At 46.8% G+C, this 23595-nt stretch overlaps 1 protein-coding gene across 1 annotated transcript in view; it reads left to right on the top strand.

The window, feature by feature from the left end:
* The window catches only part of RUVBL1 (RuvB like AAA ATPase 1), a 41656-nt gene extending 18582 nt beyond the window's left edge, over nucleotides 1-23074 (top strand). Inside the window, exons 4-11 of the mRNA XM_077857601.1 lie at nucleotides 559-710; nucleotides 3899-3988; nucleotides 4778-4927; nucleotides 6688-6751; nucleotides 8347-8545; nucleotides 17090-17192; nucleotides 21431-21522; nucleotides 22678-23074. Coding sequence (XP_077713727.1) covers nucleotides 559-710; nucleotides 3899-3988; nucleotides 4778-4927; nucleotides 6688-6751; nucleotides 8347-8545; nucleotides 17090-17192; nucleotides 21431-21522; nucleotides 22678-22837 — 1010 coding nt within the window. The 3' untranslated portion in view covers nucleotides 22838-23074. The remainder of the gene's footprint in view (nucleotides 1-558; nucleotides 711-3898; nucleotides 3989-4777; nucleotides 4928-6687; nucleotides 6752-8346; nucleotides 8546-17089; nucleotides 17193-21430; nucleotides 21523-22677) is intronic.
* Nucleotides 23075-23595: the final 521 nt, after the last annotated feature.

Raw genomic sequence — 23595 nt, 5'->3', positions numbered from 1 at the left:
TGGCATGGACCTTTAATTATACCTAGCTTGGGCCTGATGGTGTCACAAGGGATATAGGGAGTTATTCCATCGATTTAAAAAATTTTTTGAGAGTCAAAAATGCAGGAAATGAGGGCATATGTAGTTGCTGCTCCAGTGGAGTAGAATGGTTTGGGTTCAGAGACTATAAAGTTAAATTTCACCCCCTTGGGGTATAGCAGATGTCAGAAACAATTTTGGGAATTATAGCTTGTCTATCTAGTTCTAGATTTGAACCTAGAAAGTCCCTTTGAAAAGTTGAAATAAGATGGTTTTTCCACATTCTGAATACTTCTTCCAGGTTACATTTATGTTTGTAATACCTTTTTACCCAGAGTGATAACCTTGAATGTACATTAGTAAATGACTTGTCAGTCTTTGTGTCACGGAAATTTTGTGGCTAAAAAGGCTATCAAGGAGTAAGAATATGATAATATGTGAGAGAGAATTCTGCTTCTCACCGGGGCTCACCTGCTATCTCTCTCTCTCTCTCTCTCTCTCTCTCTTTTTTTTTTTTTTATCACCTGCTATCTCTTTCAGGGTTGCGGATAAAGGAGACCAAGGAGGTTTATGAAGGTGAAGTCACAGAGCTGACTCCATGTGAGACAGAGAACCCCATGGGAGGGTATGGCAAAACCATTAGCCATGTGATCATAGGACTTAAAACAGCCAAAGGAACCAAACAGTTGAAAGTGAGTACCTTTTCTCTTTCCTCAGAATCTCTCAGCACTGTGTGGCCTTGGGCAAGTGGTATAACCTCTCTGTGTCTCATTTTTCTCTGTGTGCTTTGGGTGATGATACATCACAGGGCCATCTGAGGATGGTATGTGTATTAAGCAGTACCTAGAATAGGGTGTAAGTACACAAGAAGACCCAATAAAGGTAGCTCTTCCTTTTCTCATTGACTCCCAGGAAACTATGTTAAAATGTGAGTTGTGTGGTTAGTCCTATCTACCTTTTGCCATCCTGTATCCCATATTATGACCATGTGTCAAAGGTCCTGGACTTGTCTCTGAAGCGGATTAGTTTTTCAGATATGAGTGTTCATGCTCACAGAAAGAAGTACCATGGAGTAATCTGGTAAGAGTTGTATAACAGATGATGGATGGACATCCCAAAGGGCCAAATACAGACTCCTGACTGCAGTTCTTTTATGTGTCAGGGCCTAGAAACCTATAGTGGCTTCAGTGGTTGATTCTGCTCTGGCTAAGGCTTTGTGGAGAAGCCATCGTGGTGGCAGTGTGGGAAGCCCTTGATACCCTCCTCAGATTCTTGTCCTGTCAACCCTAAGGATGTGGGGTAGCCGGGGTGCCTGGGGGAAGAGTATGGTTTGGAGTCAGGCAAAGTCTGAAAGAGAGACCAGGCTCCGCGGCTGACAGGTGGCCTTTGGCAAGTGACTTAGTCTCAGAGCAGTAGTTTCTTTATCTGTTAAATAGGGATAATGATTGCCTATCTCTATCTATAGAGTTCTTGGAAGGATATAAAAGTTGTAGCATTGGGGGTAGCTCCTAGTTACCTAAGAAGTGATAGCTGTTGTGCTATTGTGAGAGCCTTCAGTTAGAGAAACGGGGCAATTGGGATTGTAGGCTTTGCCTTATTATTTATAATAAATAATGTCATAATAATTATAATAGCATCATAGCTCTTAATTTATTGGATGTGCTAGGCCTGGGCAAATACTTAAATATTTCATTTGTTATCATTTATAGCTTTCTACATGTATGTGTGCCATTTGTGTAGTTTCCCTCATGTAACAGATAAAGGAACTGAGGTTTCATCAGGAGCTTATCCTGGGATCACACAGCTGGTTAAGTGGCAGACAGGATTCTCTGAGTCCCAGCCATTATGCTGTTCACCCTCCCACTTGCTGTGTGATCTTTGGGAGTCAGTTGAGCTCTCTGGGCCACCGTTTCCCCATCTGTGAACTGTGGTAGATTGACTATATAATTTCTCCATCTTTGCTCTCCTCCATGATTTTATGGTTCTTTGATCCTGTAAAGTGGTTTCTTGGTCACTGCTTTATGGAGATCATAAAAATGTCACTTCTTCAGAGGGTCATTTTTCTTTTTCCTACCAGGGTTTCCATCTCAGGAGCTTGCCTCTGCAAATACCTCTTTTAAACCTCCCCCTCATTTTTCCCATTCTGTATTAATTAGATTTCTTGGTAGGATCTGCCACCTTTCCAGTAATTACATCTTCAGACAGTTCATTTGGGAAATTAACCAATACTAAAATGCTTGAGGCAAAAAAAAAAAAAAAGAATACTCCCCAGTGTAAGTTAGCTGAAGTAAGGCATGCAGTTTACATTTACATTTCAGCTCTCCATCAGGCTTCTTTGCACAGTTTCTTCAAGAAAATAACATAAGGGAGAAGATGAATTTTTTTCCTTCCCAAATGAGTACTTCTAGCTACTTTGAGTGTGTGTGTATGTATATATATATATACATACATACATACACACACACACACACACACAAACACAAGATATTTGAACAAATGGAGCTAAGATACTTCGTGTAGATACTGATTTATGAAGAGAATATCATACTTGCCATCATTATCAGGTGCCTTCCTTGTTCTAGGCCCTGCGTCAGGGGCTTACCAAACACTGTTCCTTGTGCTGCTCTGGGAGGCTGCCAGACCCTACCCTGCCAGTGACACAGAACTCTGGGTTTATTCCTGTGGTTACTGTCTCTAACAGCTTTATTGAAATTTAGTTTTAAATAAAATTCACCCATTTTAGGAAGGAATTTTAATCTGTTTACGGAATGGTATGGCTAGCACCACTGTCCAATTCTAGAACATTTTTCATCACCCCAAAAGAAACCTCATGCCCATTGACAGTAGTGCCCATTCCAACCCACACCCTCTGGCAACCACTAATCCACTTTCTGTTTCTATATATTTGTCTTTTCGGAACATTTCATGTAAATGGAGTCATACAGCATGTGGTTTTGTGTGTCTGGCTTCTTTCACGGAGTTCTTAGTTTTTACTCTTTAATTTTGTTTGAGACAAAGCCCGTTTTTTTCACATTATAAAATATAAAGTTAACTAAGGGAAATAGCTCTCCATGAAGTTTTATGGAGAGAAACTTATGTTTAAATCTTGACTCCTGACCAAAGATGGCTGTCCTTGAATACTGAACATCAAGGGTAGCTGAATTTAGACAGGGGAAAAGAAACGGTCCCCAAAACATGCTCCTCTCCTTTCCTGAAGGTATAAGCAGGCAGGCCCCAGAGAGCAGACACGGATTTGAATCAAAAGGCCTGGTTTGTGTTTCCCTCTGGATATTTACACCTGGGTGCTGTTGTACAGATGAGGAAACAGAGGCTCAGAGAGCCTTGTCCAAAATCATAGGACCACCAAGTTCCAACCACGAAGAGCAAGCAGGTTCCATTGGGTGCCTCACATGCAGGAAGTTCTACCCCTACCTGAGGAGGAGTGGAGGAGAAGAATTGAAGCAGAGAGCAATCTCAAAAGGGGTTATTAGGGCCTGTGGTCTCACAGACAGCGTGGGCCTCACCTAAAAGCAGTCAGAGCCATATTTGCCAGTTTGCGACCTCAGGAGTAAAAGGAAAGAGGATAGTAGGTCTCCCCTCACACTCACCCTGGGTGCACTCACTCTCCTGCTGTCTCTAGGACACATCCCCAAAGCTATTCATCTCCTGCATCCACACACACACATCCACAGACACACACACATACCTATACACCCACTCCTGCTCCACTCACTCCCACACAAATACACTTTCTCCATACAGTCATTAGCTACCTCAAGTCTCTTGTGGAAAGGTACTTTACAGTATGTCGGAAATAAATATTATATGTATTTTACAGTTCTCTGGGTCAAATGTTTTTGGGTTTGTTTTTTCTTTTAAGCTGGACCCCAGCATTTTTGAAAGTTTGCAGAAAGAGCGAGTAGAAGCTGGAGATGTGATCTACATTGAAGCCAACAGTGGGGCTGTGAAGGTAACACCATGCCTGGTTTGCATGAGGAGGCCTAAGTGACAAGGGGAGGGTGCTTTCTTCAGGGAGTATGGGATGCGAGGAGAGGCTGGTGTCTGGTGCAATGCTGAGGGAAGGTCAGCAGTTGCCCCTTTATGTTGAATAAAGTTTGCTTTCCCTTTATCTTCATTCTTTAACCTTCTCATGATTAAAACAGACAGTCTGTTCGAAAAATACTAAAGCTTGTTTAGAGGGGGAGTACTGCGTGAGAAAGCAGAACAACTGTAGTCATTTTCAAATTGAAGTGTGCAGTGCGTTTAATCTTCCTTTTATCTCTTTGGTATTTTCTTCCCAAGATATATGCATGTGGAAGGAATGCTGCATTAGTTGGCATTCTTTTTATATCTGATTTTCAGTGTCCTGTACAGTGTTCCTCACTGTTTAATGGATGAGCATAATACTTCATATCATACGATAAATCACCTACCTACAAAAGAGTCTGAACGGCTCCCTCTGTCTCCAGTTAATCTACTGGATTTGCCCTTTATCAGGAATTGCATACAGTTAAAAGAAAGAGGGGGGAAGAGATTCTTGGAGAAAGTATCAGGTGTTTTTCAACTGGGTTTTTGGAGCCCAGTGATGAGCAGATAGCTTCCTTCTCTTGGCAGCGGGGGTGTGGGGTGTGTTTGGAGTTTGTCAAGGAGGCTGTCAGGCCCGCAGTTGGGAACTGAGGCTTTTATCTCACTTAGCACTGTGCCATTTGGAGACTTGGCAGCGAACACTCACCCGGCACTCAGGTTTCTCTTTCTGCAGAGGCAGGGCAGGTGTGATACCTACGCCACAGAATTCGACCTTGAAGCTGAAGAATATGTCCCCTTGCCAAAGGGCGATGTGCATAAGAAGAAAGAAATCATCCAGGATGTGACCTTGCATGATTTGGACGTGGCCAACGCACGGCCCCAGGTACTGCCTCGATGCCGGCATGACCTGGCACACGAGCGCTTTTGTGTGTTCACAGAAGCTTTGGGAATGAATTGTCAGAGTCTTGCTGCCGTTTCTTAGGGCAGACGGTCCTTTTCTATCTGTAATGTTCAGCAATTAACATCGACATGAGCTACTGAGGGACTCCTTTGTTCCAATTCAAATGCTCTAGTCACAGATGATTTCATGTGTATTGTTTCTTATCCCAGCCAAGCCTCTGGCCGTGAGTTAGCCAGCTTCTTCTGTGGCTTCCCTCCAAGCAGCGGTCTCAAGCCTGGGATTCTCTGGGTGTTAATGGTGTAGGGCAGGAGTGTTCTTTGAGCCCTTTGCAGGATTTCAGAAAGCCCGACAAAGCTGTGCCTTTCCCCCTGTTCTAGCAAAATCTTTAGTGTTTTAGCTTTGAGCAGGATTTGTGTCTGTTCCTCATGCTGGCAAGGTGAAAACTTAACACCTTGACTAGTAAAATGTGGGAGAAGAACAGTATGACTATGTGACACCTCTGCAAAATGTGTGATTTTAAAACCCTAGTCTTCCCTGCTGGTAGTCTTTCAGTTTGATTTCCTCTTCATCCTAGAAGAGTCCTCCTCTTCACTAGCAGGGAATAGGCTTTCTTACTTGAAATTCGATCCTTGGGTGTTTTGCCCCTTCGAGCATTGGCCAAGACATTGCTGAAGAACTGTCTTGGACCAGCAGGTCCCTTTGTGTGGAACAGCTGTCCCCAAAGCAGCCTCCTGGGAGCTTTCGCCTTGGTTGGAGTGTTTGGCTGAGAGTTGGAAGTCGGGGATTGTGTCATTCCGACACTGATGAGCTTGGTCCATTAGTTGCTTTGCCTCCCTGAGTTTTCTGTGATTTAGGGCTCTTTGGCTTCGAGTTTCCTTCTCTGTGAAGAGGGCAAATAGTGCCTACCCTGTAGGATCAGATGTAGTTTCTCAGGAAACATCTGCTACATTTTACAACTAAACATTTAGTGAGCACCTCTGTGACCCAGCACCTGGCAAAACAGGATCACAAAATGCTAGGCAGGTGACAAAAGAGCACCTCTTCTTGCTGACTGCACTGGGAAGGGCTGGCAGGAGGGTGCAGCAGGTGGTGAGCCTGTTAGCAGCCTGCTGTTCTGTAGGATTGGCTTCCCCGACCAAGCAGCTCTAGACCAGGATGGGATTAATGTGACTGTGCAGTCGAGTCTGGAGACAGGAGATGCAGGAACAGAGATAAGTACGTCCTTACACTTCCCTCAACAGTCCATTCGTCCCCAAGGGAACTGGAGCATCAGCAGAGTGAAGGGCCAGATGCCCCATGAGGGTGTTTGACTTGAACTTGGATGGATAACTAGAGATTCCTGGAAAAGACACCGTGCTTCCTGGCAGGTGGACTAGAATATGCAAAAGCATTGAATCATAAAAGAACATGGGTGTTCAGAGAAGAGTACGGTCCTATGTGGCTACTCAGGGAATACAGGATCGGCAAAGGATATGGCTGAAGAAGGAGATTGGGGTAGGCCCCACAGAACTGGTACTTCCCACGAAGGGATTGTGCTCATTCTTGCAGTCCAAGGGGAACCTCTTAAAACTTCCTCCGTGTTGAGAGTTCCTCACGTTTTCCAGTGAGGGTGCCTGGGGTCTCCACACCTAGGACCCCGTGTCCAGCTGATAGTAAGAACAGTGTGATGGGGGTGGTGGTAGTGAGACTTTTGCAGCTGCCTTAGAAAGTTGGACTGACTCTGGGAATCTTTTGTTTTGCAGGGAGGGCAAGACATCCTGTCCATGATGGGCCAGTTAATGAAGCCAAAGAAGACAGAAATCACAGGTAAGAGAAATAGGCCTGTGAGCAAGAACCAGAACCCTAGAGCCCTGGATTCTGATGTACTGTGTGAGGCTTTTTTTTTTTTTTTTAAGATTTTATTTATTCATGAGAGACACACACAGAGAGAGAGGAGGGGCAGAGACACAGGCAGGCCTCATGCTGGGAACCTGATGTGGGACCCGATCCCGGGTCTCCAGGATCACACCTGGGCTGAAGGCAGTGCTAAACTGTTGAGCCACCCAGGCTGCCCTGTGTGAGGCTTTTTGAGTGAATCCCCAGACCTGAGGAAATGCCTTAGGACAGGTTCGTTCTTCCTTTTCAGAGCCTGGCTTTATCCTGGCAGTCGGTGGCTGTTTTAGACAGCTGTAAATAAAGCATACTGTGTGCTTCCAGCCCAGAGTGCTAGTGCATCCTCTTGAATGCATTCAGTATCCTTGCACTCATCTTTGAAGATGGAGGCTGCCAAAACCTCTGGTCCTTTCGAGGTCCAAGAAACATGGATGGTATTGCCCTAGCTGTGCAGGAGAACTCCCGCCAGACTGCTCCTGAGCACAGCAAATTCCACCACCTTGGTACTTGGCCTTCTTGCCCTACAGCCGCAAAGCAGCTCCCAGCCTGCCCGGCTCAGCTTCCTGGGCATGTCCCAGAGCATGGCAGGAATGTCGCTGTTCCCTTGTGGACCTTTAGTTTACCCTGCTTCTCTTCCCAACTGGTACATCCCTCTTTTTTTCTAAGTATTACCTATAATTCTGTCACCTTAAAATGTTAAACATTAAAGCCTCTGTTTTTTGTTTCATGTTAGCCAGTGGAGTGATCTGAGACCTGTCTAGTAGAGTCTCCAAGAGCAGTTTCTGTGTTTTCACAGTTTTAACCATGAGTTCTCTTTTGACCATCCCTGCCTCATGAGTTTAGTGGACAATGCAGCATCAGATCTTCGTGTTCTGTGTTTGCGAGCAGCTCCCTCCTGATGCTAATCAGGAGCTGGTTTGGAAAATGAGAACTGTGACCTTAGATGGTCTTATGTAACTCTTGTGAGACCCGTCCCTCTAGAACTCTGAGGTTGGACCTTTCCTCAGAACCTGCATTCCTCACAGTTTTCCTTCCAGAGAAGATTCTGCACACACCCTGTTCTTCATCTAGGCACTTGATTGAAAGTTAATTAACCTAAGCTTTGTCACATAGGGCCAAAAGAAAGGGTCACTTAGCGCAGAACAGGAAAATTTGCATATGAAAACTCATTTCACACAGGGCTCCTCAACTTCTGTGTCTCTGCGATGTCACAGGGCACTAAATGGGTTGGTGTGAGTAATAAGGCAGCTGGGGAGTGTGCCCTTGTGAAGACATGCAAAACTATAAAAGCCACTTACAAACTTAACATATCAGCAGGGGAAGCTACCGGTTGTGTGACTTCTATGTGGTGATTATATTCCTATTTCCGGATGATAACACTGAAGTGGGGACATAACCTGCCTGGGTCGTATAGTTAGCAGTACAAGTGGGCTCCACACTTGAGTTAGGATCATATTCGGTTGGGGGAGAGAAGAAAAGGGGACCACTTCCCCACCTGACTATACTTGTCTCCTCTCACTATCTCCTAGACAAACTTCGAGGGGAGATTAACAAGGTGGTGAATAAGTACATTGATCAAGGCATTGCTGAGCTGGTTCCAGGTGTACTCTTTGTTGATGAGGTCCACATGCTGGACATAGAGTGCTTCACCTACCTGCACCGGGCCCTGGAATCTTCCATCGCCCCCATCGTCATCTTTGCATCCAACCGAGGCAACTGTGTCATCAGGTAGGGTGGCTCTTTGCCAGCCTTAAGGCCTTTCCACCTTCCATCTGGGTTCATGTTTTCCTCTGGGATCACTTTTTTTTTTTTTTAATTTTTATTTATTTATGATAGTCACATACAGAGAGAGAGAGAGAGGCAGAGACACAGGCAGAGGGAGAAGCAGGTTCCATGCACCGGGAGCCCGACGTGGGATTCGATCGCGGGTCTCCAGGATCGCGCCCTGGGCCAAAGGCAGGCGCCAAACCGCTGCACCACCCAGGGATCCCGCCTCTGGGATCACTTTAAACCCATAATGTAATAAGTCAAGATGGAGATGAAGGGAGATCATGTTCATTTTGAGAGAAACCTGCCAAAGTAGCTTGTCTTCACAGGTAGATAGTTCATGCATCAGCCTCATTCCATCATGGCACCAGAGGCAACAGCAACCACATTATGGAATCTGAGGGCCTCCCATGTGGGCTCTAGGGTTACAGTGCGGTGTGATTTGGTCATTCAGTTGGGAGAGGGCAAATGTAAGGGCAGATAGGCTGGCCTTGGGCGACCTTACATAGGTTAATTTCTATCCTCATGCTAGCTTTGGGCAGTAAATAATCTTGGCTTCATGTTTTAGATGAAGAAACATAATGGGGATCCCTGGGTGGCGCGGCGGTTTAGCGCCTGCCTTTGGCCCAGGGCGCGATCCTGGAGACCCGGGATCGAATCCCAAATCGGGCTCCCGGTGCATGGAGCCTGCTTCTACCTCTGCCTATGTCTCTGCCTCTCTCTCTCTCTCTCTCTCTCTGTGACTATCATAAATAAAAATAAAAATTAAAAAAAAAAAAAAAGAAACAGAATGGCAGAATAACTTGTCCTTCGTTATAAAGACAGGATGAGAACCCAGATCTTTCTGATAATAAAATCAATGACAAAACCAGTACTTTCTTTCTATCCCAGACCTTTTTGGAGCCACACTGGTGCCTGCCTCCGTAGGCCTGCCTTTGGGAAAGGTAGAGGCTGAGGCCTGGGAGGCACATGCCTGTGTGATGCTCTCATCCTGCAAGGATGGGCCCAGGGCTGGGTTAGGGGACTTTCTTGAGGTTCTTTTTCTCCTGAGTACTCTGCAAACTTCTGAGCCCCAGATAATACACCGTCTTCCCAGCTCTCTTATGGGCCCTGTACTTGGTAGTTTTCTGGTTCTTTTGGTTTTCTGTGTTCCTGTTTGAATGTTGGGGCCTGGTCCCAGCATGGCTGGGCATGAAGTGGGGTGGTGAGGAGCCCTTTTCAAGCCTGCCGGAGAGTAGTGCAGGTAAACAGCGCTGGAGGCTGTGTGCTCCTGGCAGCAAGGGGTGGTAGGAATCTGGAAAATGACCCTAAGGCCCATGAGTATCAGCATAGAGCTGGAGCCAAACCAATTTGGGAACCCAAATTGATGATTCACCTAGGCTTGCATCTGAATGATGGCAGGTAATATCCAGGAGTTTAGCTGGTTCTTGACGGAGCTTTGTCTCCATTGAGATTGTTTAGAAGCAGTGCTGCTGGTGCTGGGACAGCTCCCCTCTCAGGTGATCGTGCTGGCTCAGAATTAGGATTTGCTTGCATGATTCAAGTTCATGTGGCAGCGGCTTGTAGTCGATCTTTGAAACCCTGTGATGGTGTCTTGACAAGTCATCAACACAGGTCTTTTCTGCATTTTTGGGGAAAAAGCAGCTTGTTTCAGGGCCAGGTCAGCCGTTGGTGAGAGGATCTGGCTACCTGGGCAGCATCTGGAAACCAGGCATGTGGCCTGGTGCCTGGTGAGCCTGGCATCCCTAATGCACAGACCCTGTAGGGTTTACTGGACTTAGGCTTGGTTTGGTCAGGCTTGGTTTCCATCTGAAAGTTGGTGAAAGGCTCAGCCTAGACTGCTGGCGCCCCCTGCTGGGAAGCCATGCTAACAGTCTCCTCTCCCTCACAGCAGATAATCCAGCCTGGCTCCCAGTGGAGCCTGGCAGCTTCTGACAGGAGCTGAATCTCTTAGGACTCAGAGTACTTCTCTCAGACCCATCCCACCTAGGAAAAAAGTACAAGATTGGCCCCATCTCCCTCCCCAGACTGATTTCATCGGGCTGCTAGAGGCTGTGGCTGCCCGCTGCTGCCAGCCTGCAATCACCCAAGTGGGAAGAAGATGCTCGGAATGTGACGCTTTCTGCAGTTCTGCTGAAGCAGCCAAAATTGAGACATTTGCTCTAGAAGAGGTTTTTGGGACTAAGCCCTAGTAGGAATTTTGTTGTAGTAGTGAGGTTATACTGCTCAGAAGTCAGGCTGGGATTTGAATCTGGGGTGTTGGATTTAAGAGGCCATGCTCCCAACAAGTTTTGGTTTAGATGTGAAATGATGAAATTTCTGGAACATTGGCACAGTTTTGGCAATATCTGTCTTGCTTCCCAGCCGACTTTACTCCTGGAGGGAGCTGTTGAGCTTCCTCTGACCTCCAGAGCTTGAAAGGAGAGAGAAGAAGAGGGAGTTTGCAGTAACTGAGTACTCTACATTCTTCACCCCATGTAATCTCAAGCACCCTGACAATTCTGTGGGCAGGTGACATTATTTCCAGATTAACACAGAGGTGATGTGAATAGGCCACCAGCCTGAGGGTTGGCTGACTCTAGAGCTCCTGCCACCCCTGTTCTCCTGAACTGTTTCTGGTCAGTGTACAGGGAGGAAGGTGTCTGAGCTGGTGTAGGGAGCTGCTACCACTGTCAGTGAGTGGCTGTGAAAGTGCACACTGCCCCCTTGTGCACAGGGGAGCAGGAACCATTCCTGCAGGAGCCCCTTGAGGCCTTGGGCTCCTCCTCCTGGGAGGAGAGAACACCGCTGGGCACTATGGGAGGTGCAGCTACACTGGCTCTGCCCTCCCTTACCACCCTGAGAAGCCCCTTCTGTGCCAGGACCCTCAGCCAATAGAGGAGAGCCTGGCCTTGATCCCAGCTCGCCAAACTTGGGAGGTCTTCTTTTCCTGTGGGGAATAGCCCCCTGGGATTAAGGAGTCTTTGTAGGAGAGTCCCTCTCCACAAGTCACTTTGTTGTACCAAAGAGCAAGACTTAAACAGTGTGTCCTCCATTCAGTGTATTCCTATGGCAGAAGATGGTACATTTTAAGGAAACAGCTTTATAGAGCTAGAATTCACATACAGTTCCCCATCTAAAGTGTACAATTTAGTGGTTTTTAGTATGGTCACAAAGTTGTGCAACCATCACCACTGTCCATTCTAGAACATTTTCATCAATCCAGAAATAAATCCTATACCTGTCAATAGTTGTTACTCTGCCATGCCTCACTCCCCAACTGTTTTCCCCCCTTCCTCCTCCCTACAGCCCCTAGCAACCACTGGTCTACCTTCTCTATGCATTTGCCTTCTCTGGACAGTTCATAGATATGGCACCACACACCTGTGGTCTCCTGTGCCTGGCTTCTTTCACGGAGCATCATGTTTTCAGGGTCCATCCATGTCGTAAACCTGCGTCACTGTTTATTGGTTTTTAAGGCTGAATAGTATTCCAGAATGTGGAATATTTAACAGGACATTTACCCATTCATTAGTTGATGGACTTTGGGTTGTCAGATTGTTATTACTCTGTGACTGTTATAAATAAGGCTGCAATGAACATTTGTGTACAACTTTTTTTTTTTTAAGATTTTATTCATTTATTCATGAGAGGCACACAGAGAGAGAGCGAGAGAGAGGCAGAGACACAGGCAGCGGGAGAAGCAGGCTCCACGCAGGGAGCCCGACACGGGACTCGATCCCAGGTCTCCAGGATCACACCCAGGGCCGAAGGCAGCGCTAAACCGCCGAGCCACTGGGGCTGCCCTGTGTACAACTTTTTATGTAGACTTTGGTTTTTATTTCTCTTGGGGACATACCTATCAGTGGATTTGGTGGGTCAGACGGGAACTCTTTTTAACCTTTCAAGGACCTGCCAAACTGCTTTCCACAGTGACTACACCATTTTCACCAGCAGTGTCTGAGGAGTCCAGGTTCTCCTTATCCTCGATGACACTTGTTCCTGTCTGTCTTTTATAGGTAGCTCACTGTGGTTTTGATTTGCATTTGGCTACTGAATTTGAGCATCCTTTCATGGTTTATCAGCCATTTGTTCATCTACTTGGGAGAATTTTCTGTTACTGTCATTTGCCAATTTTTCTTTAAATATTTTATTTATTTATTCATGAGAGAGACAGAGAGAGGCAGAGACACAGGCAGAGGGAGAAGCAGGCTCCATGAAGGGAGCCCGATCTGGGGCTTCATCCTAGGACTCTATGATCATGCCCTGAGCCAAAGGCAGACGCTCAACCACTGAGCCACCCAGGCATCCCTCATTTGCCAATTTTTAAAAAAAATTCAGGTTGTCTTTTAGTGAGTTATAAGAATTCCTTATATATTCTCGATACTAGATCCTTACCAGTTGTATGATTTGCAAATATTTCCTTCCATCCTGTTGGTGGTTTTTTCAGTTTCTTGAGAGTATCTTTAAGTTTTGATACAGTCCAGTTTCCTGTTATTTCTTTGGTTGTGTGTGTTTTTGGTCTCATAGCTGAGATACCATGACTAATTTAAGGCACAAAGATTTATACCTGTGAGCTCTTCTAAGCGTTCTGTAGTCTTTTTTAGCTCTTATACTAAGGTTTATGATCATTTGTGGTTAATTTTGTATATAGTATAGGGGCGCTGGGTGGCTCAGTTGGTTAAGTGTCTGCCTTTGGCTCAGGTCATGATCTCTGGGTCCTCGGATCAAGTCCCACATCGGATGCTGCTCAACAGGGAGTCTGCTTTTCCCTCTCCCTCTGTGCTCACCTGCTTTTCCTCTCTCCCTCCTTCTACTCCTCCCTCCTCTCTCTCAAATAAATAAAATCTTAAAAAAAAAATTGGTTTGTATATAGTATAAGGAAGAAGTATGTCTAGCTTCACTCTTTTACATGTGGATGTCCAGCTGTCCCAGGACCGTTTGTTCTTCATCGACTGTTGGGTTTTCATTGGGCAACCTCATCAAAAAAGCAAATGGATTTCTTAGTACTCTTGGTCTTGTGTCCACAGAGCCAGGGGGCAGTACATTTAGGGGAGTTACCCTTCATATTACCCAGAGAGGTGTTATCCACTACGCTTCCTGTCATCAGAAAAGCTTTATCTGTGTCCCTCCAGTCACGGGTTATGTAAAGAAGCAGTCAGGCAATGATTCTCAGCCGGGGACATTTATACTTGTTATGACTTTGGGTGCTACTGGCATTTAATGGGTAGAGGCCAGAGATGCTACTGAACATCCTACATGCACAGGAAAATCCCCTCCAAAAAACTTGGTCCATAATGTCAAAGTGTCTCAGTGGAGGAACCCTGAGTTGTAAGATGGAAGCATTCGCAAATGAGTCAACCATTTGCACTTGTAAGTGTAGCTGTATGATAAATTTCAAGAAGTGCAATGACTATGTTCTTGCAGATAGACCATATTGGATCCCCATATTGGATAGAATTAGGCCTATGGCATCATAGCCCAAAACTGTATATCTGGAAGAGGCACAGCATTAACACAGTTTGAACAATTGTCATAATGGCCTAATGGTGAAATCAATATTGGGCTGACACCAGAGCCAGAAAGAAGTCTCTGGGTACAAGAATAAACCTGCAATTTTAGCCAAAATGTAATTATTAGTTTATTATTAGCAATTTTATAATCTAATATGATAGTTACGGCGGCCTTGTCAAATAGTGATTGCTCTGAACAGAGAGCTCCTTCTGGACTCATCACCCACAAGGAGCACTGCTAAGTAGGGCTTCCCTTCCCTGGCTCATTTCACAAGCCATGTGACAGACCCTTTTGTGGGACTCTTGCAGAGTAGAATCCCAGAAACCATTTACTAGCATGTTTTCTAAAAGAAACTTTGTACCTGAGATTCATAGCTTAGACATATGTTTTGGCTTTAATTCCTAAAAAAATGCTTAACAACCTTTGAGCAGACTTTTTTGTTTAAATTTTTAGTTTTGTAGATTCAAAACTATAAGAATTTTTTTCTTTTTTCCTTTTTTTTTTTGCATTAAAAAAGGAAACATCAAATTCAATTAAAAGAAAAAAATCAGAAATTATCTAGAAAAAAAAAAATAATAGAGCAGATGGCCTGAAAAGAGTTCTTTGTTTTTTGGTGAGCACCTTTATTGGAAAGGTTGGAGAAAAACAAAAATGCCCTTTAGCTTAAGAATTTGTAGGTTATCTGCAAATCAGCTCCTTTCAGGAGTGCAAGAATCCTTGGTTCTTAATATCAGAACGTACACAGGTTTCTCATCTGAGTGTCTTCTATGTGTAAGGAGGCGATCATACAGAAACTCTCCTGAGTTACATACACAATAAATTCTTCGTTTCAGCCACCTCTCCATGGAGGGGCAACTAGTACAACACCATTTCCCTGGACAAAGGGCTTTGTAATATTCCGTTTTGTTGATTTACATGTCTCTTTGCATGTGTCCTTGTTAATTTCTATAATGGTCACAGTCTCTCCCACATCTCCTAATAGCATATTTCAGTGTTGCTCATAAGCATGTAATCTGCCTCAAAGCTCTGTCATTTCTCATCTTCACATTAAGTTCACACATCCAGGCTGAGCCTGCAGGGACCTGGTGGCTCTTCTGCAGTGTTGAAGTTTGATTAGGGAGTGCTTCATTTTTCTTCTAACATTTTACGTCTGAATCGAAGATAATTTACCATGAGTGTTACAGAGTTTGGGATATTTTGACATGGCAATGTTAAGATCTTTTAAAGAATTCCCAAGAGAGGGGCGCCTGAGTGGCTCAGTTGGTTAAGCATCTGCCTTCGGCTCAGGTCATGATCTCAGGGTCCTGGGATGGAGCGCCACATCGGGCTCCCTGCTCAGCGGGGAGGCTGCTTCTCCTCCTCCCAGCTCATGTTCTCTCTTGCTATCTGTCTCTCTCTCCCAAATAAATGAATAAAATCTAAAAAAAAGAATTTCCAAGAGAAATTTATACTTCAACTGACTGGATAGGATTTTAACAGCTAGATTTCTTTACTGAAGCTGTATTTCTTGAATGCTCACTTATAATTGAAACTGAATATTCTGATAATATTAACAACTAAATCCAAATGACCTGCCTTATTTGCTGTTCTATTGATAAGTTAGGGCCCTAGGCTCTGCAGTCTGGCCTAAGTGTGGGAATGTCAGAGACAGTGCTGATGTGGATCTGCTGCTATGACTTCTGGACTCTGGAGCAGGAGCCCAGAGCACATTGGGCTTCCAGACACTGTGTGGAAGCCGACCTCGTGTGCTACGAGGTTTGCTCGGCACACATCCTGTGGGACAGCTGGTGTCTTGTTGGCCTCATGGATTGACAGGGCTCCTCTCTGGGGCCACTCTTCGCGTATGGTTTAGCTATGGATTTGAGAGAAACGGAGACACAAAGGACACGATTAATTCCCAAAAGAAAGAAAATGATTAATGGATATAAGGGAAACATTCAAATGATTCATTAGTAATCAAGGAAATGTGAATTCAGAGTGTCACCCTTTCTTTTTCTAAACCATTAAAGCAGCAAAATATTTAAGAATTAGAATACCCTGTGCTGGTTACAATGCAGTGAGATCAGATCACTCATGTAGCTTGTAAATTAGTTCACTCATTCATTTATTCAAATAGATATTCCAGATTGTGTCAGGCACTCTGAAATTTGCTGAAGAAATGTTCATGCCATGAAATTGCTTATCAAACATCATTAATAATAGCAACAATTGGAAACTACCTAAATGTCCAACAGTTTTGTTAAGGAAAATACTTGATGGGTTATTATTATTTTTAAGGTATTTAATTATGTATGTATGAATGAATGATAGTGAGTGAGAGAGCACATGCATGAGCTGGGGGGTGGGGAAGGGCAAAGGGAGAAACAGACTTCCCGCTGCGCAGGGAGCCTGACACAGGGCTCTATCCCAGGACCCCAAGATAATGACCCAAGTCAAAGGCAAATGCTGTACCAACTGAGCCACCCAGGTGCCCCCTTGATGGATTATTAAGACTGAAAAAACATGGACAAAAGCAAGAAATCTACACACTTAGTGTGAGTTAGAAAGCCATCTTTATGAAAATTTGGTAAATATCTATATGAATTTTTTTTTAAAAGATTTATTTATTCAGAGACTGATAGAGGCAGAGACACAGGCAGAGGGGGAGAAGCAGGCTCCATGCCGGAAGCCTGACGCGGGACTCGATCCTGGGTCCCCAGGATCACACCCTGGGCTGCAGGCGGCACTAAACTGCTGCGCCACCGGGGCTGCCCTATATGAATATTTTTAATAGGATTTTAGGTGTTTTTTTTTTTTCCTCTTTCCCAAAATTTCCTCTTATATTGATATTTGCTAAAACAATGAAGTTGTTTTTTATACCACCTGAATGTTAGTTTGTTTACTTTGTGGTCATGGCTTAACTCAGGATGTGAATTGGCTGCTTTGTCATTGTGAGTACCTCAGCTATGTTTCCAGTGTCTAGTTTCTGATCTCAGAGAGGCCTGGGTGATGTGATCATTTGGACCCTTGCAGAGGTACTGAGGACATCACTTCTCCTCATGGCATTCCTCTTGACCTTCTGGACCGTGTGATGATCATCCGGACCATGCTGTACACCCCACAGGAAATGAAACAGGTGAGTCTCTCTTCCCTCACCCTTCCCTCTTCTCCCCTCATTTGTTCCCAGCATTCCCTGGTGCTGTGCCAGTATCTACAGCACAGGCCTGGCTCCCACCACATCCCAGCACTTCACCTGCTGGCCTTGGGCAAGTCACAGTCCTCCAGACCTTCAGTCTCCCCATCTGAAAGACGGGTGGGCTGATGAGACATTGCCTGAGGTGTTTCCAAACCTTAGCTGCTTGTGGTCTTGGCTGTTGTCTCCACTACTATATCCATTCTTTAAATTTTAGGAAAGGCATAGTGAAAAAATCAACTTGAGGACAGCCATCATGGAGGGCACCCATGATGTAGGACAGAGCCAGTAAAATAGGATTTAGTGGTAGCTCTTGCTGTCCAGGCCAGGCCCTGTCTGAGGCCTCTTCTGAGTAGGTGAAGCCAAGTGCTCTGTCCCACCAGAACCCATAGCAGGCTGGCTCCAACAGGGCACAAAAGCTGGAGGGGAGCGAGGGCCTACCTGCTGTGACCAGTGTGACTAATGGTAGGTTTTCTGGGGACTGTGGAGGCCATAGAAATGATGGTGAAGCAGGGTCATACAGCTTAGAGGGGCACCGGGAAGTGGAGGTCCTAAAACCAGCCTGTAAGAGGCTGAAGGAGGTGTATCTGACACAGAGTATATGCTCAAATTCCATGCAAGCTGAATTTGCATTAAGCTTGAGGTGGGAGATGACACGAGTGTCTGAGGTCAGGCCTTACCCCAAGGGGCCCTGTCCCAGGTCTCCCTATGGGACTGTCTTTTGCTTGATCTGGAGTTGAAACACCACATGCGCAGGCACTTTACACTTAGAATTTCTAGTCCTCTTACTGGTACTGCCAGCTAGTCCTTGAACATCCCTCTTCCTGTGGATGGCTCAGTCCCTGAGTGGCAAGTCCAGGATGCAGAACCAGACAGTGATAGGTTATGCCGTAGGTAGGTGTCCCACTGAGCAGCACTGCTGTGCTCCTGCCCTGCCCACCCTTGCCCCAGAGGGTCTTGCTGCCAACTTAGATCTCTCACTGTGGGTCTGGGTGGCTACGGGGCAGGTGGACCAGGGGCGCACTGATGTGTCGACAGGCTGTGCCTTGACCCTCTCCTCTCACATACTGCAGGTCTTCTTTATTGGATGTCATGCTAAAACCATGGGCGTGCTTAGCCAGCATAATTCCATTTGATCCCCAGTACCTGTGAGGTGGGAGAGCTATTATCACTGTATTCTTAAAGATGAGGATGAGGAGACCCAGGCCCACTTATCTGCCCAAGTTCATAAAGCCAGTAGGTGACAGGACTGACAAACTGGAGTCCAGGCTGCCTGGTCTAGAAGCCCATGTTCTTAATCACTGGGGCCACCAGCTCCCACTTGCTAGAAGTAGCTCAGTTAGAGGTGGATTCCCAGTGGCAGTTTGTTAGCAGGGCTTTCTTTTGGGAGCTCAGAGGGCCTGTCCAGGGCACTCCCTGGCAGTCCCACTGCTCCCCGTGGCCCCCTAGCCCGACCCTGCTGCTGTTTATTCTTGACCAGCACTCGCCAGTACTGTGGTGATGCAGGGAGCTGGAGACCAACAGAACACCAGAGTGGTGACAGTACAGGGTGGCCGTGGCACATTGTTTAGGACACAGTGTCCATGGCCGGAGCCTTGTCACCAGATCATGGTCTCCGGCTCCTAGATGAATGCTAGGTTGAAGCCAAGGCATTCACTGAACAGAAGCATAGGCAGAAGCAAAGGAGAGGTTGGTCACATCCCCATCCTTACCGTGGAGGGCAGCCTCATGGTGCTTCATGGCCTAGTGACTTGAGCTATTGGCGTACCTGTGTGGTCCTTGGCTGCCTTCGTCCTCCGGAAGGTCCGCTCTCTCTTTTCCAGGTTGTTTTGAGGACTAAGTGACTAACAGGAGGGAGGGGACTAGGCTGGCCATCCTTTGTCCCAGCGCAGCTATTATTATTGCTACTAATTACTTATAGGTGCTCACTGTCACCTGCTGGGAGCCTTACAGCAGCTCCCAGTAACCGGGCTTTGAGGCTCCCGAACGACGAGGGTCCTGTGGTCACAGAGATAAGCTGCTGAGCTGGGACCCTACTCAGAGCCAGTTCACTTTGGTTGCCTCCAGTTCACCTTTGTTGCCTCACCTTTGTTGAGCGCTCGGTCTGAGCTCTCCTGGACTGTTCTGCAGTATGCCTCTGGCTCCTGGGCTGGTTCCCATCTTTGCTCAATCAGGAGGGCCTCTTTTCAGGCTTTCTCTTGTGTGAGCAGAGGTCAGACAAGCTGCCAGGATGAGCATTGCTTTGTTCTGGTGGGTTCAAGGGATAACCTCAGCATTTTTACTGGAGCCTGAGGTAGATTTTTTAAAAAACAAAGTAAATGTAACTTGTGTACTCTGCCATCAGTGCCGACACCCTCATAAACTATCCTTGCAGGTTATTAAATGATTAAAGATCTAATTTATGAACTGTCCGTTTCTGAGCAGTCTGAAACTGGAGCTCTTGGGATTGCTCTGACCTCGAGAGAGAGAGAGAGAGAGAGAGAGAGAGCGTGGAGTGGCCCTGACATTCCTGAAGCCCAACTTTCAAATGCTGTGCAACTCGCTGAAGGCCAGTTGCTCTGGGCTAAAGCTCTCCCTTGACCAGGCTCCCAGATTTAGTATTTGCATCTCAGAGTTTCGGATGGCCCCTGGAGGACATTTTTCTTGGCAGGAGCTGGAGGTTTCTTTAATTCCCAGCTGTCAGTGAAAAGCCCTTTTCTGTTGGAGCACAAACCTACCTGGCTCTGGCTGTTGTGGTCAGAGAGGAGTCCTGTGATTGGAGCCAGGAGCAGGGATCTCTCTCCCAGCTCCTTTTTGTGCCATCCTTATGCCTATCCAGTAACTTCTCTCTTCTTGGCTACATTTAGCTTTCAACCGTAGATGGTGGAACTCCTCATGCACAAGCTAAGAGTCTTGACAGAGGTCGTACCCGCAGCCCACTGGCTGAACAGAAAAGTTCTATGAATTACTTGAGCAAGTTGCCAACATTTAGAAATTGGGGACATTTCACACAGAAGTCTAAGTTCTGAGTCTCTTTTGACCAAATGAAATTTCCCTGCGGACATCTGCCCTCTGCCCTGGTGGCACCAGTGGCCTGTGGCAGAGGGTCCAACTGCCCTGGCTCATGTGACCTCATCTATCTTGGTCCCTGCCCTGGTCCAGTTCTGCGAATCCTGGCTTTCCTCTGGAGCAGGACGTTCCCATTCACAGCAGCTGATATGCCAAGTGCCCTTGCCAGAGTTCCAGACACTGAGCTGCCTGCCCCCACAGGTGTCTGCCTGAGAGCCGCAGGGCTAGTGCAAAGAGTCCGGCTCCTAAGCCTCTGGTCCCTGTCTTCCCCTTACAAGGCTTTTGCTAGGGGCTCAGTCTTTCCCGTTTCCTATGCCTCTACCTCGGGTGTTTTTACGGCTTTAATTTAAACAAGGGCTTCATGATATCTTGTTTACGAAGCTGCCAAAGTGAAAAATTCCTGTATTATATGAGGCTCGAAGTCCTCGAGTTATCTCGGCTCCCCAACACACAACATCATTATCCCAGCTGCCCCTTATCACTCAGTGCTGGTGCGCCTGCAGGATCCCAGTGCCACTTGTGTTATAGCAGCTCCGCCACCAGCTTGCCTCCCCTCCAACTTCACCAGGATCTTCAAACTGCAACAAGCATCAGCTTCTTCATGATAGATTAGATATCTCCGAGTGATGTTATGAGGGCTGGTAAATCTTTAAAAGTAACTTTTTTGATTTATTTAACCTTCGTATTTATCAAGCAAATAAAAGATGTCTCTTCCCTGAGTGCTTGTAGGTGGTGGTGCCATGCTGGGGAGGAAGGTTAGAGCCCTTGAGGGAGCCCGTGGCAGGTTTCTGAGGGGCCTGTGTTCTCTAGATCTAGGGACTGCATTAGGGAGGCTGAGGAGGCAGGCACTGAGCCACCCTGGCACATGCTTTGAGGGGTACCAGCCACCTTCTAGTCACTGTGAACTCTGGCTGTAAGCTATTCACACAGAATGTCGTGTGGCTAGTGCCCGGATGTGTGCAAGGCCAGCAGTCCTGGGCGGAGGCCAGCTCTCTGCCCTTCCAGCCTGGATTTGGGCCTCTTTGGCACCGATGATGCAGGACAAGACACATGGGACAAAGTTGTTTTTAAAGCACATGTTAAAGGGGACACTTGGTTGGTCACTGTTGATCATGGTCTTTTTCCTCCAAAAGATCATTAAAATCCGAGCCCAGACAGAAGGAATCAACATCAGTGAGGAGGCACTGAACCACCTGGGGGAGATTGGTACCAAGACGACTCTGAGGTGAGCACATCTGCCTAGAGCTGCTCCCCACCTGCTGGTGCCTGCCCAGCAGCCCTCTGGGGCCACCGTCAGGCCCATTCTGGGGCATAAAGGCAGGTCCCTCTCATAAGGCACAGAACCACGTCTGCTCTCACTGCTTTGACGGAGGTTGTCCTAGGCACTGTGATTTAGAATGCAGAATATTTAGGTGATGGTGCTTATAGAGCTAGAGTGACAGGTTAGGTCCCCTGTCCCGGAGCAGATGGTCCCCTGTGTGGAGAGCTTACCAGCCTCTGTGGTGGAGGAGATGGACAATCCGGAGATCAGGGTCGAAAGCAGATGGCTCACTGGCCAGGGGCTCTTCATGGTGCGGAGGGTGGGAATGGGTTTAGGGGAGGGGGAAGGAGGAATGTGGACACAGATTGCTCTCCTGACTCTTCACCAGTGGCCCAAAGCCAACTGCTTATGCAGACGATGCCCCTCTCAGTGTCCTGACTGATCTCATAGCCCCTAACCAGTCCCTAGTTCCCTGTTTTCCTTTGAGTCTGTTCCTTGCTCCAGGTTGAAGCAGAATTGCAAGCTGTTTTATTTGGGGGAACAGGGCTTTAAAAACTCCTCTGAGTTTCATGCCTTTGCAGGGAGAAGGTGCCTTTTTTGACTGTGTGTTCATCTGCCTGCCATGTTCACTTGGCTTGCACCTGTGTGTACCACAGTTTGTGTCCCCCCACCCCCTTTTTAAATATTTTACTTAATATCTAAGGGGGCTCCACATTGGGTATGGAACCTAATATAGGGCTTGAACTCATGCCTCTGAGATCAAAACCTGAGCTGAGATCAAGAGTTGGATGTTTAACTGATTGAGTCACTCGGGTGCCCCAGAAAGATTTTTTTGTTAAGTAACCTCTACCCCCTATACGGGGCTCAAACAGCCCCAAGATCAAGAGTTGCATGCTCTACCGACTAAGCCAGCCAGACGCCCCTGTGGCCTCTTTCACGTAGCAGTGCAGTTACAGCCTGTCAGAGAACTTGTACACTGACTGAGATTTGGGGCTATGATGTGTCATGCTGGTGACCTGTGGCCCTCCTGATGGGGTCGCGACAACAGGTCTTGCTGGTGTGGCAAGGGGGCTTCCCCTGCGTCCCATCTCACTCCTGCCCTGGCCGCTGTCACTCCAGGTACTCCGTGCAGCTCCTCACCCCCGCCAACTTGCTGGCTAAGATCAATGGGAAGGACAGCATCGAGAAAGAGCACGTCGAGGAGATCAGTGAGCTCTTTTACGATGCCAAGTCCTCGGCCAAGATCCTGGCTGACCAGCAGGATAAGTACATGAAGTGAGACGGCCAAGGTTCCCTTCGAGAGACACCTGGAGGGCTTGGCTGGGTGTAGCCTGTGGGCGGGGGGGGGGGGGGGCTCGCACTGCGCTCAGCTCTGTCCCCCTTCGGCCGTGGCTGGCGGCACCACCAGTTCAGTGGGGAAAGGGTCTTTTTAAATTATCGTAACTTCTGCAGTGGCTTTGAAGGAACCCTGCCTCACCTGGCGTGTTTTCTAATAAAATCTTGTAGGTTATTTTGATTACCTGTTTCTCTTAATTTTTTAAAAATAAACTTTGTATTTTAGAACAGATATAGATTTCTAGGATTGTTGCGAAGACCGTACAGGGAGGCCCCGCTTTGCCTGGTTAACGTCCTACTGTACTGTCCGTCTGATGAGCCGGTGTTAATCTGTGGGGCCCTCCCCAATCGTGGTTTTTGCTGACCTGCTGGTGGAGGAGCGCTGTCGAGTTCCTCAGCGGGGTTTGGTGATGTCTTTCTCACAATTACCTGGGGTCGTGGGTTCTTGGCAGACCACGGAGGTGTGGTGCCATTGCTGTCACACCGCATCGAGGGTGTGTGTGTGTGTCAGCATGGCCTCATGCTGTTGACAGCAGGCCGCAGTTACCTGGCTGTGGTACTGGGCGTCAGGTTTTTCTTGTCCCCCAATGTATTGTCCTCTTTGGAAGGAGTCCTAAGTACAACCCCCGTGTAAGGCTGGGGAGTTCTGCTCCATCTCTCTTTTTTATTTTAAGATTTTATTTATTTACTTGGGGGAAAGAA

This window comes from Canis aureus, chromosome 19 (assembly GCF_053574225.1).
Source record: "Canis aureus isolate CA01 chromosome 19, VMU_Caureus_v.1.0, whole genome shotgun sequence".
NCBI classification, from domain to species: Eukaryota; Metazoa; Chordata; class Mammalia; order Carnivora; family Canidae; genus Canis; species Canis aureus.
Note: the sequence above shows the minus strand (reverse complement) of the source record. Positions and strands in the feature narration are given on the sequence as shown.